Source organism: Platichthys flesus, chromosome 13 (genome assembly GCF_949316205.1).
Source record: "Platichthys flesus chromosome 13, fPlaFle2.1, whole genome shotgun sequence".
NCBI classification, from domain to species: Eukaryota; Metazoa; Chordata; class Actinopteri; order Pleuronectiformes; family Pleuronectidae; genus Platichthys; species Platichthys flesus.
Genome location: NC_084957.1, coordinates 17350065 through 17362608, shown reverse-complemented (window position 1 = coordinate 17362608; position 12544 = coordinate 17350065). Strand labels below are relative to the sequence as shown.

The 12544-nt window shown below is 44.1% G+C and overlaps 1 protein-coding gene across 6 annotated transcripts in view; it reads right to left on the bottom strand.

Annotated features, from left to right (window-relative positions):
* The window catches only part of dachd (dachshund d), a 93513-nt gene that overhangs the window by 15140 nt on the left and 65829 nt on the right, over window positions 1-12544 (bottom strand). For 3 of the 6 annotated variants that reach the window (XM_062403086.1, XM_062403085.1, XM_062403088.1), the window contains 4 exons: window positions 12070-12126; window positions 9404-9576; window positions 9122-9284; window positions 8875-9006 (listed from right to left, as the gene is read on the bottom strand). In XM_062403086.1, the coding sequence (XP_062259070.1) occupies window positions 8875-9006; window positions 9122-9284; window positions 9404-9576; window positions 12070-12126 (525 nt within the window). The remainder of the gene's footprint in view (window positions 1-8874; window positions 9007-9121; window positions 9285-9403; window positions 9577-12069; window positions 12127-12544) is intronic. The other 3 variants (XM_062403090.1, XM_062403087.1, XM_062403089.1) reach the window with 1 other exon arrangement.

The window sequence follows — 12544 nt, the reverse complement described above, 5'->3', positions numbered from 1 at the left end:
AGTGCAGAGGTACATTTGGCCAGCCAGTCAGTGTGATATATTGACAGGTGAAGCCTTTGTCCTTGCAAACCTGTGTTCCTCCCAGCAGGAGCACTGAATGCTAAACCCGGCGGTTGTCAGCGCCGCCAACACAAAGCAATGCACTGCTTCTCGCTGCACAATTACATTTGATTTGACCTGCCAGGGCTGCGGAGAAACCAGCCTCCTTCAAATGGAGTAGTTATGACCTCTCGGACGGCCATTAGCAGCCGACGCAGCATTATTCCACCTGCACTTAAAAGCACCGGATTTGGAAAAAAATCTTGTCAAGGGAAATATCTGTCTTCTGGTACAAACGCAGCGATGCAGAGCTGGGCAAAAAAAAAAAAAAAAAAAAAAAGTAGTTGCATGCAATTTGAGTACTTTAAAAAAACATGAGGCAGTCTGGCTTATCTTGCAAATGATGTCTGCACTCTGAGGGGTGTTTGAGGCGAATACATTCTGCTTTAACCGTCTGATACTTTTAAACAGGATGTCAGGGGCTTATTTTAATAAATGGATATATTGTATATTTCTTGTTTTTAAATTAAAATCACTGCCCCGTTGTGACAGCGGCTGTCCATGTGATAAGAAAATTATTCACGATACCTGGACGAGAAAATTGTACACGATAGTATATAATCAAACTACTGGAGGGTAAGATTGACTTGCAGGCACACTTTCCCTCAAAGTACGGAAAAACCGAGTGGAAACACCGAGGGGAACGTGTGTGATGATCCATACAAGGCGAATTCCTTTGGAGTGACTATCGCTTGCATATGTTGTGTGTATGTGTGGGTAATGTTCTGTACACACGCTGCAGACAGAGGAAACACACAAGCAAGCAGATGTATGCAAACAAAGGAAACCTTCGAACACACGCACGCCCATTACACACACATGGATGGCGCACGCACTAATGTGCCCTCATCACATTTAAGCTAATTTCCTTTTCATCACGGAGAGAGGAAAATGAGTGTTTGCCCCATCCCTGCTGGGGGACAAAGTCAAGAGCCCCGGTCGGTTTGGGCTAGATTAACAGGTAACATTTGGCTCCCACTCTCTTATCACAGCATGAAAATCAAACCGCATGTTTTCCTCTATCGCTCTCTTCTCTCTCCCCTCACTAATGTTCCCTTCACTTAGAGATGAAATCGCTTGATGCACAAACCCATTTGGAGAGAGGAGAGAAGGTGAGCGGGATAATCAGGCTGGCCACTGGGCCGTGTTTCCTAAATGCTCTCCAAAACATTACTGTGCACAGGCATAAAATTAGCGGCGGGACCTTAAAATGTTGACATTTAGCATGACTTTTTGGAGAGTGACACCCTCATATTTTCTTGTAGGATATCATTAAATTTCAACTGCCCTATGGCTGTGCCTTTCCATTAATAACCAATTCAGGGTGTCACTTCTCCCACTCTCGCGCACACTCCCTCTCTCGCCACCTTTTTAAAGTAATGAGTCCATTGCTTTGCCTTAATAAATTGAATCGTATTCTCAAGGCCGTATGAAGACAGAGCCACAGATGGACAGGCTGTGTGGAAGGGAATAACCATAAATCCTTTACTGTCAGAACGGCGGTCTGAGGTGACAAAAGCCAATCACAATGCTCAATTGGGATCTGGCTGAGTTAAGAGAAGACACAGTGAAAAGGCTGATTCTCTCTGTTGAGAGAATAAAAGCCTGCTAATGATTAAAGTGAAGAATCTAATCATGCTTCTAGATTAAAATACCGACACCTGCTTGCCCATTGTATTCTCCTTTCTACATTATATATATAACACCACCAACAGTCAAGAAAATGATCGAGTACAAATGGCTCCTTCTTGTGCACAGATTATGATATTATGGTTCAAACGGTTGAAAATGGATGACATTTTTTAAATGGACAAAGAGAAAAAATGCGAGTGAGAGAGAGAGCGAGAGAAATGGAAACAGAGAGAGCAGGAGGCTTGGGACCAGAATCCATGTTGACTTCCATTCAGGAGGAAGATATCTTGTCTTTTTATGCGGCCCATGTCATATTTATTGCATAAAGGTCAGAGTGTTCATTTGTTCAAAGTCAGCGTTTTCCCTCTCTCCTCTCCTCCATGTAATAAATGCAGGGGCTATGTCATTATCGGACCTCTGAGGATTACAGGCTTGGCTGACTGTGATGACTGCATAAAAGCACACAGGACTTTTTGTTTCTGCCAGCGCACCTTCAAATGAGCTCTTAAAGTGAACAGCGGCGGAGACAAAATGGCATTTTGTAGAGAGCCGATCGCAGTCGGGGCACTCCAAACAGAGCGGCACGCGGCGGGCGGAAGGTGAGAGATCACGGCGCTAAATCCGCGACCTTAGTTTTTTTCCAGCTTAACGAGGAGGGTAAGGTTCAGGATGGAGGGTAAAAAACCGAGGGAGTGACAGCCGGGGAGACTTCAATAGATCTCTCTAATTCATCTATTGACGACGAGCCCAACTCGGGGAAGGACATTCAAGCGAGTCACTTTGAAGGTGTTTGGATTGTCTTTGCATATTGACTCGTCTACCAGGTCCATCTATTGACAGACGAATCCCAGAGATTAAATTGGACTCAACTATTGATGGGCTGTTTTGCCTGAATCATTCCCATTTCAGAGGGGGATCATTTGTACTGTATACCCCGCTAATCTCTCTGACCCACTAATCATCCCGCCATTTATTTCTCACTCTTTGTTTAGTTCTCCTTTGTTTAGCATTTATTAATTCATTAGAGCAACTTCTCATGCAGCTTAACTTAGACAGTGACTGGGGAGCCCTGTTTCCGCCCGATAGCAGCGTGCATTCCCGCAAAACGTGGCGCCGAATGTGCGCCCGACATCACAATGCACACGCCAATTACATATTGATAATTAAGCATTGGAACAAACAAACAGAGAGGAAATCCCCTCGTAATCACCAGGTTTTAATGGAACAAGCATTAGCTCGGTGTGGTTGTGGCCAGATAGCCCTGCTGTTAGATCATAGCTTCCCCGGCGTTTTGCGAGGGGAGGGACGGGGACGTGCATCGGTGTCATTGCCTGGCATCGCAATCCTACGGGGGGAGACGCCGTGCCGTTCTGCTGACTGCTGAACGGGCGGCGTCGCAGCCTGGCGCTAATCCAGACTGGATATACTGAGCTGCTTTTAAACGGAGATGAAAGAACAAAAGAGGAAACGGGAAATGTAAACTTTAAAAGGCCTGGCTTAGGAGCACTCACTGCGTGGCCGCCTGGTGTAGACGCTCCAAAATGGATGCAAATCCATTAGCGGACCCGGTTTCACAGTTATAAAAATACTTAAGGGGTTTAAATAGGAGCAACGTGTTAAACGTGTGGAAATCTGTTTTGATAACATTATTCATAACGCAGCCTTTGCGCTGTGTGAATTAATAACACTTCATTTACAGACGGAAGAAAGCTGGCATGGTATTTCCAGTTAAAGAGATTAATTTTTAAACACCTAATTGACAAGCTGGGGTTAGGCAGGATAAGCAACAGACTATACGGCTGCAGCTGCAAAGTCAAGGTGACTGGAAGACTCAGAGAAAGGCTTTCAGAACGCAGAATAGAGCGAGCGGAGAGGGAGGGAGTGAAGAGAATTAGTCCTCAAGCACTTTTCCCCCCCGCCCCTATTCTTCCTCTCTTTATTAGGAATGATTTACTTTCGCAGTGAAAGGATATAAAAGCTCAAGTATAGCGGCGTAATTATCGCAGAGTGAAAATTTAAAGGTTTGACTCACAATGTCCTCAAGTCAGCGAGCAGACTGCCAGATGATAAGAGTGACTGTGTTCGACACTCGGCATCCAATTGGTTGTGTTTTATGGGCTTTGCCAAGGAAGAGCACACAAACAGCACTCGGCTCCGCAAGTCTGTAAACATGATGGACTGTGGCAAACTACCAGGGCTGGTGTTTACCTTGGCAGAGCCTGGCCCTGGCATGTCGGTAGCATCACTTAATTACTGTTTACATGTAAATATTAAATTATACAAACAACCCCACAGAATGTCTCCAAAAAAACAAAAAAAAAAAAAAACGAGTACAGAATTACACACAGCCAGGGTCAACCTTATCTGTCCGCAACAGTTGCCACTGCGAAGATGTGAATTGTTTTGAATCGCAAATTTCCCGCATTGTACATAATCTTCATAATTGTTAAATGCTGTTGTCCAAGGGCGTTTGGGTAAATATGCTCCGGGAATCTGCATAATAGCAGATGCTCAGATATGTAAAGCGCACCTTGTGTTCTCAGGGAGAGGGGGAGCGAGAAGGAGAGAGAAAAAAAAAAAGAAGAAAGAAGGTTATTGTTCCAAACAGTTTTATCAGGAGTGCGGGGCTGTGATCATTAAGACCACCGTCGTGAGGACCAATAGATGACTGCTTTGATTACAGACCTGTTTCCTCAGCGGCCACAGCACTAGATACAGCAGAGCACCGGTGCCTACTGTGCATCTCTGGTATGGCTGAGTAAAGCACTTGTTCATTCGCACTGAAGGGTAACATGAAACAGGCCTCAGCTCTTCTGATGGACAGGGAGATTTCACCTTCGCCAGTGAATGATAATGCATTATTAAATTTGCCTCTCTGCTCACTAGATACACTTAGCTGACCACAGCATATTTATCTCCCCATCCGAGGCTCACGTCTTGGCAGGAGAAAGCATTCTGTCACTTTTGAGGCATTTCAAAGATTAAAAAGAACCTCTCTCTTTTCAACGTCCCTAAAAGCATCCCCCCCCCTTTGCCTCAGTGAAATGTGATTAGCAGGAGATGGTGTCACGCAATGGAACATTCATGAGGGGGAGAACAAATATCCAAATGAACTCCCGTGTCCTCGAGGAATAGCCCCTCTCTGCACCATCAGCAATCTCGCTCACATGGGCCTGGTGGGGGGGGGGGGGGGGGAGGGGGGAGAGAATTTGATTGATCCTCTATTGAATTATTTTTTTGCACTCTTTCATTTCAACAGGACGCACTGACAAGTTGTTTGATCATAAAGCATTATTGTCTGCCAAGTCACATTTCAGGGTTGTGATGGCTAATGATCTTGCCTCCTGACTTGGGGAAAAGTCAGGTAGTCAGCATGTGTTTGAAGCTCGCAACGCCAAGGACGTCGCGAGGACCGAGCAAAACACTATGCATTAAAGTCAGAAAGATGAAGAGAGGTGCGCTTACACGGAACGTATCGAACTTTTAATGATACTGCGCAGAGATACCATCAATGTCAGGGAAATATTTACAACGCGAAGAAGAGCACAGGGCTGCAGCGGAAAGTTTCGCCTGACCCAAAGTCCCCCTGACTTCCTTTTTATCGTTGCAAATGCTTATGCACAAAAAGGAAAAAGAACAAAGACCTCAAAGGCTAGAAATCACTTTTTCATCTTTTTTTTTAAAAAACTATAGCCCCTCTGTCTACATGAGACCAGCAGCGTGCACGGGCCCCTGCCCAAAGCCGCTGTATGGTAATTGAGTGTGACACCGGTACCTGCTCCACTTCATCATCAGACTGTAAACTGGGACTACAGACGATGCACGGGGCGCAGCAGCTCTGTGAGCACATCAGCCGGACACGGAGGCAGCATCCTGACAAAGAAAAGGCGTGGCAAATCGGCTTTGTCCATTGTGGTCACGCCGGCTGCTCGGTGCATCAGCGATCGCTCAGACGATAGCAGGTATGAAAGGATGCAACTCCTGGTGACATAATACACCGCAGGCTTCCATTTGTGCTGGGGAGGACATTACGAGTGCATCTCCTGTTGTGTCAACAAGGATATATAACGTTTACAGGGGAAGTGCCAATATCATATTACCGGTGATTCACCTGCTTTTAAAATATGGTTTACAGAATCAGTTTACACGCTGTAGATGCCTCCGACTCTCCGCTCAGGCGTTTTAGCTCAGTGTAAAAGAGATGTGGCGTGTTTAACTGCAGTGGGAAGTGGGGAAATTTGTTATTGGCCAAATGCTTCAACTGCCACATGGTATTTAAAGAAAAACTCGTACACTTCAACGTACATGCATATGGCTTGCGTTTCAAACACCTTTTCCCCAAGGAGGAAAAAAAAAATGATGTCAAAGTGTTTGATGTCCAAAGTGAGTTTACAGCCAAAGGCTTCCGTACGTTTCAAATTTCCCCTTGTTTGTCAGCTACCTGCTGTTTCACGAGACAGAGGCTTGTCGGAAGCTATCGCCACAGACTTTCTGTTTGAAGCAATTCAATTAGTCACATGTGAGATAACACTTAGCTTTCTACTAAGCTTTCTTTTTTTTTCTTCCTCCTCACACATCGTCTAATCTCCCTTTTTTCTCAGGCACAAATTTTGACAAAAAAATAATCAAGTTCAAACAAACAGCCCTAAAAAGAAAAACCTACCATCTGGGTTTTCTCTGCACTGGGTGACACAACTTTGGAAACTGTCTTTTTTAGACAACAACAAACAGCCTTTGTCCTTCATCACCAGAGATTACATGAAAAAGATGAGACGTGTTCGTAGGATGTGAGTGATGTGACATTATAGTGGCTGTCTCGGAGGCGTCTGGCCATTTCAAATCGCCACCATACGAGCGGGGGGCACAGCAAAATCCTTCCTCTGCACCTAGCGTGCTCACTCCCCTCTTGCATTGCGAGAGATTAATTTAATGCTCTGCCAAGATCATAAAGATCAAACAAGTGGAGAGATATCATTAAACCATTGGAATGTTATCTCATTTATCCAAACAAACTGATGCGATGAACAAGCCTAATTAAAAAACTCACCATAAACAAAGCTGCGGATGGTGAGGCCTCTCCCCTCCTTTAACAATGGAGCACATTTATTTTATTAATCTAATGCATCATGTATCATATCATTACAGTTCAATATATCTATCATTAATTTTATTCCCTTCACTTAAAGCTTTTATTGGAATTACTTTGGTTATTAGTTGGTTCTAATGTATTGGTTACCTCTGAATCTGGCTGCTACAATCTCTCTTATCTCGCTGCATAAACCTGTGCATGTTATTCAAATTGCCTCATTTATTATGATAGCTTCCTCATGTAAATTGTGCTGACTGCTCGCCCTTGCACAGTCCTCATTAGACTAATGAAAACCTTCAAACGAAAAAACTAAACAACCTGCCAAATAAAGGTCTGGGGTTATTATGAAAATTACAACTGTGGGAGCCGGGAGAAGCTCTCTTCATTAATTCATGCTCAGCAAATTGGTAACTAATTTAGTTGCACTCCTCTGCATTAATGGGTTATTTTATAAAAATGTTTTCCACAGCCTGAGACCTCTGGTGCACACGCTGGAGAGCTCGGAATCCTAATCAAGTCCGGTGACATATTAGGAATTGACAATCTCAGAGATAATACAGTGTGTGTTTGTCAGGAGGCGCGTGCGGGTCAACCGTCGAGGATTGGTGTGGATTGCCTGGTCATTTGCTTTCCCCTCTAATATTGCGCAGGAATTACAGTCCATTTGTGTTGATTATGTGAGTTTAGAGGAGGCACTTCAGTTAAGATGTAAGATCTCCGCTGCCGAGGAAACATTCAGTTGATTTAGTGTGTGGATACTTGGTTAAATCTTCTTTCTCTCTGCTTGTGTTTGCCTCAATCCCCCCCCCCCCCCCCCCACATCCAAACATACTTACCCGCACGCACACACATGCACACGTGCACGTAGACAGACAGTTTGTGACCCATAAATTCAGCTCATGATCCTGCTAATTATTACTATTCACTGCTTCACACCCTTTGAGTGAAGGTCTAACACTGATCTCCACGTCAGCCGTGCCAACAGGGAACATACAGCCCAATGATTTCCATAGTGGTTTTAATATCATTATCAGCCTGGCCCCACCCTGCATCACCCAGTACAGCGCAGCGCAGCTCTGCTAAAACCAACAGAGAATACTAAATTCTATTATTTGCTTCATTTTGTATTTAATCCGCCACGCTTAGTAGATTTCTATCAGTTTCTTTCATTTTCCTTTTCTTTTTTTCCTCTTCTTCGCCAAGCAAAACTATAATTAAATAAGCCCGGCAATTAATAATAAAAAAATTTACCCGGGACAATGAGAACATTGGGATTCTAACCTCCAGATCACAGTTGGTGGGGAGTTGCACATGTGAGCACCACATGTGACGGCTCATTATTTACCCCGTCTATGTAAATAATAATGTTTTTGTTGTACATTCAAAACAGGTCAAATACGGATTAATTCTAAATGCATATATAAAAAAATGGATATCAAAATACTATAACATGAAACTTCTTTCTATTTCTAAGAGTTAGTAGCTCTGTCTCTTATACTTTCCCTTTGCCCCTGTTTGTTTTTTAAACGTTAGAACATTTCAGGAGATCTACATCTGTTTAGTGTGACTGCTGTGAACAGCAGGGCTCATGGGTGCATGAGAACATAACATCTGAGTGACAGTTTATTGAAATTGGTGCAGGCAACATGGAGACTTGTTCATAAGACTCCTCTATATCTTTAGATTCTATGGTGATGAAATGTTATCATAGGATGATGTAACGTAGAACAGACATATGCTGTAAATATACCATATCACAGTTGTAAGGTTTTCCCTTCTTAATTGAATACTCATTTGAAAAAAAAACTGAAATAGCAAGCTACATACAGACATAAGAACTTACTGTACTCATCACAAAAACCAATGGACTCTGCCATTGGTGACACCTAAACTAAATATACCCTCCTGCCTAACCCTTAGAACAGATGAAGAATGCAGTCGCTTGGATCGGACTTATTCAAAAATGGGAAACATTTAAAAGAATGAACTAAAGCTCCAAATTAGTTGTCTATACCTTATATACTATATGTATTTTTAAATTGAAGTTAACGCACCTTTGTCAGCATGCATCCTCTTTGCTTCGTGGCTCATGTCGTGGGCCAGGTCTCCCTCTTTCGGTCCAGGCGGGATGTTGGGGGACAGGCCGAGCAGGGCTTGGTTCATGGACAGGCCATTGTGGTGTGCAGCTGGAGTGATGAGACACAATGAATTAATATTGAAGGCGCATTTATTCTCTGTCTTTGTAAATTAGACAAAACAACGTGTGCACAGTATTTTTGGAGGTTTGCCGGCGTCACTAACTGTAGTATGAAGACGCACGTATCCTATCTGAGGAGCTTTCTGTGTGGGCTGGGGAGCTGGACACACTGCTGCTGCGGTGGGACGACGGGTGACTGCCCGGCCTCCTGTTGTCTTCTAAGGAGGGAGCAGGGGAGGGACTGTCCGGCACACGTTCTTGCAGCCCCTGCATCCACAGAAAACACCAGAAACACCCAAGATAAATATGCAGGTATAGGCTGAATCAGAAGCAGGAGACGTCTAAACCATCTATGAAACATCGCTGAGTACTGCTTTAAAATTTACCTTTATAACAGAGGTGACCATTCTGGAGGGCAGGCCCTGGCCCTGTGCTGCAGCCGCCATGTTTGCGATGGTGCTGAGGTGGTTCATCTGGCTCATCGCCATGGTGACAGAGGCTGGGGGCAGGCTGACTGGGATCAGGGGGTGTGGCATCATCATGAAGGGGAGTTCCAGGCCTGAGACACATGAAAAGGTTGTTGGTTACTCAACGATGCGTGTCATGAGTGAGATATTCACAGGGGAAACTTCAGCCGCTCTGTCGGAAAACTGTTAATCCAGTAATCAGACATTTCCTTCCACTGAGATATCCCTTTAAAATTGGCCTCCAATAACACTAAATCTTCACACCCGCGATCCATCAGGAACAAAAAATTGAATGATCTAAATTAATTGCTTCTTGGGTATCCTTCCATGTTAACATAATACACATAAATGTTTTACAATTTATGTTAATATTAGATTCTACTGCAATAATAATAAAGAAAGAATGGGGATGGTAACCACAGTATACCCACAGTCATTCAAAGACCAAAGTTTACACAGCAGTAAAGTTGCATCAATTATTCTATGATGAATAAAAAGGGCACATTATGGAAATTGTCTCAATATTTACATATAAAAAATATCACCGTAAAAACAAAGGCAATCTTGAAAGCCATTACCCAAATGACTGGTTAAATGTGCTAATGACAAACAAGTACCGTCAGACTACACTGTGGCAATGACTTTAGGCTAATTATAGCGGTCTGTATTCCAGACCGGAGAGATAGAAGGCGTGAGCGAAGCCGGAGAGAGTCACTTTTAGCTCGCTCACAATTACGGGATTTTCATTTCTCTCCCCTTTTCATATGCACACAAATTATTCCATTACAACATCAGACATATCGTACAAATGTTTTAAATTATTCAATTGCTGTGTGGCAATGGGACACCTAATTGGGAAAACTGAAGACATTAGCAGTCTGAAAATGTAAAGAATGTCTAATAAAGATACCGTCGGGGGGGTTCGCAGTTAGTCAGACTGTGGCCCTGCACTGTGCTTCTGAATGGCTTAATGAAAACAAGCCAACTTTCAAAGGACACGGGCACAGACAGAAGGTCAAAGCTAGGTGTCTGTACCCCCCCCCACCACCACCACCACCACCACCACCACAACGGAGGCAACCATGCTCCTTCCACCCTCCGCTCTATGGGGACTTTGAACTGGCAGGATCAAAAGTGACTGGGAACAGTTTGGTCTCATTCCTCCACCGCTCAAACGCTTCCCTCAAACGCTTTAAAGAAAACCTCATAGACACTATTGGATCTGATTGAGCCTCTGTTGATTTTTCACTCCTTTTTTTCCTTTCTTTTTCTTGGCAGCAGGATTCAAGGTAAAAAGCTGCATGAAAGAAAGAAGAGGAGGAGGAGGAGGAGGGGTGGTGGTGGTGGGGGGAAGAAGCTGCACTACAGAAAGCTGATCCACAAAACAACTCCACTCTTCTTTTCCCGACAAAACATCAGTAGCCAAAGGGCAAGGAGATCGGCATGGCCAAGCCTCTAAAGAGAAGGACACCGGTTGAAAATGAAAGGACATGAGAAGTACTCCTCTCTGTCATTCCCCTCCTTCCAAAAGAAGCATGGATTTCCATAAGAAAGATGGCATGCAGTTTCTCAGCGGCGAGTATACCCAAACAATATGAAGCAAGGGGAGATTAAAGAAAGGCGGAAGCCAAGCAGCACCTTCTATCAGCGCCTCTGCCGTAGCTCAGACTGAATCAATTACTACTCAGCAGGCTAAGCTCAATTAAAAAACACCACAGAGGGCCTGATTGTGGTGGTATTTACTATAGGACAACATGAAGAGGTCTAGGGTACCTATCAGCCTTCAAGGCCACTCAAGGGCCCGAGTGAAGAGACTTACTCTCTCTTTGAGATGGATACATTATACCCATTCAATCAAATACATCGCCTCGCATAAAGACGCATGCACCTCATTGGCCAAATGTTCTCCAAATCCATAAAGTATGAAAAGAGTTGGAGAATCACCTAAAAAAAAATCTACTCGGTGTAAATGACATTCCTCTACTGTTCGGTTCTCTCCGCCGTAGCTTGTGCTCGTGGCCACGTGGATTTCAGCGATGTGTCGCCACCTGAAAGGCGGCCCGGCGGGGGGGGGGGGGGACACTGGACCTCTGTTCCTTCCAGTGGGTATTAGTCTCGCTTTCACTGCCTGTCCAGCCCCTTTCATGTCGCCCCATCCTAAAGCGCTGTTTCTCCCATAAAGGCCCATTCAGGCCGCTGTAGGGTAACGTGCCACAGACTGACGAGGGTCCAGCAAATCCCTTTATTTGTCGCTGAAAGAGCCCAGGTGAGAAGGATATTGGTTTATTCATCCGACCTGGCATTTTTTGCAAGACAATCAAGTGTTTTTCGTTTCATTCATATGCAAGTTCCTGCCGTTTGCTCGATTCGTTCTTGTTAAATGAAGGGATTAAGAATAGCTGCAGTAAACATTCCTGAAGAATTTAAACTTGACAATAATACTCAAGAACAAGAAGGTCATGTTTTCACCACAGTAGGTTAATTGGTTGGTTGGTTGGTTAGTCAGTAAGCAGGAATACACAAAAACTACAGGATGAATAACCATGGAACTTGGTGAAAGGATGTGGTGTGGGTCAGAGACGAACCTGTTAAATTATGGTGCAGATACGGATCAGGGGGCAGATCCAGGAATCTTTTAGGATCTTGATGAAAGAAAGAAATCAAAATATTAAGGTGACATGCAATGTAATGGGAATCTGGATCGATGAAATACAAATGCTATTTTTCACAAACAAACTATTGAGTCTCCTGCGCCGTCAAAGTTTCCCTGTTACTTTTGCAAATTCACATCAAACAAACATTCGTCAAACTCATTAATCGCTTGGATATTGTGCAGATATTCCAGCGGGCAAACAGTCAGAAACATATTTGTCAGTTTCTGTTTATCTCCGACACAGAAGTTCAGACCTGATGAGAGGTGAATTCCCACGGGCGCCTCCCTCCCCCCCCCGCCCCCCCCTCCGCTCCTGAAGGGCATAAACAATACATTCAGAGTAATTTACCTGAAGTAAGCCTGAGGGACCTGCAAAGGTGAACTCCTATTTACCATCATTAAAACTA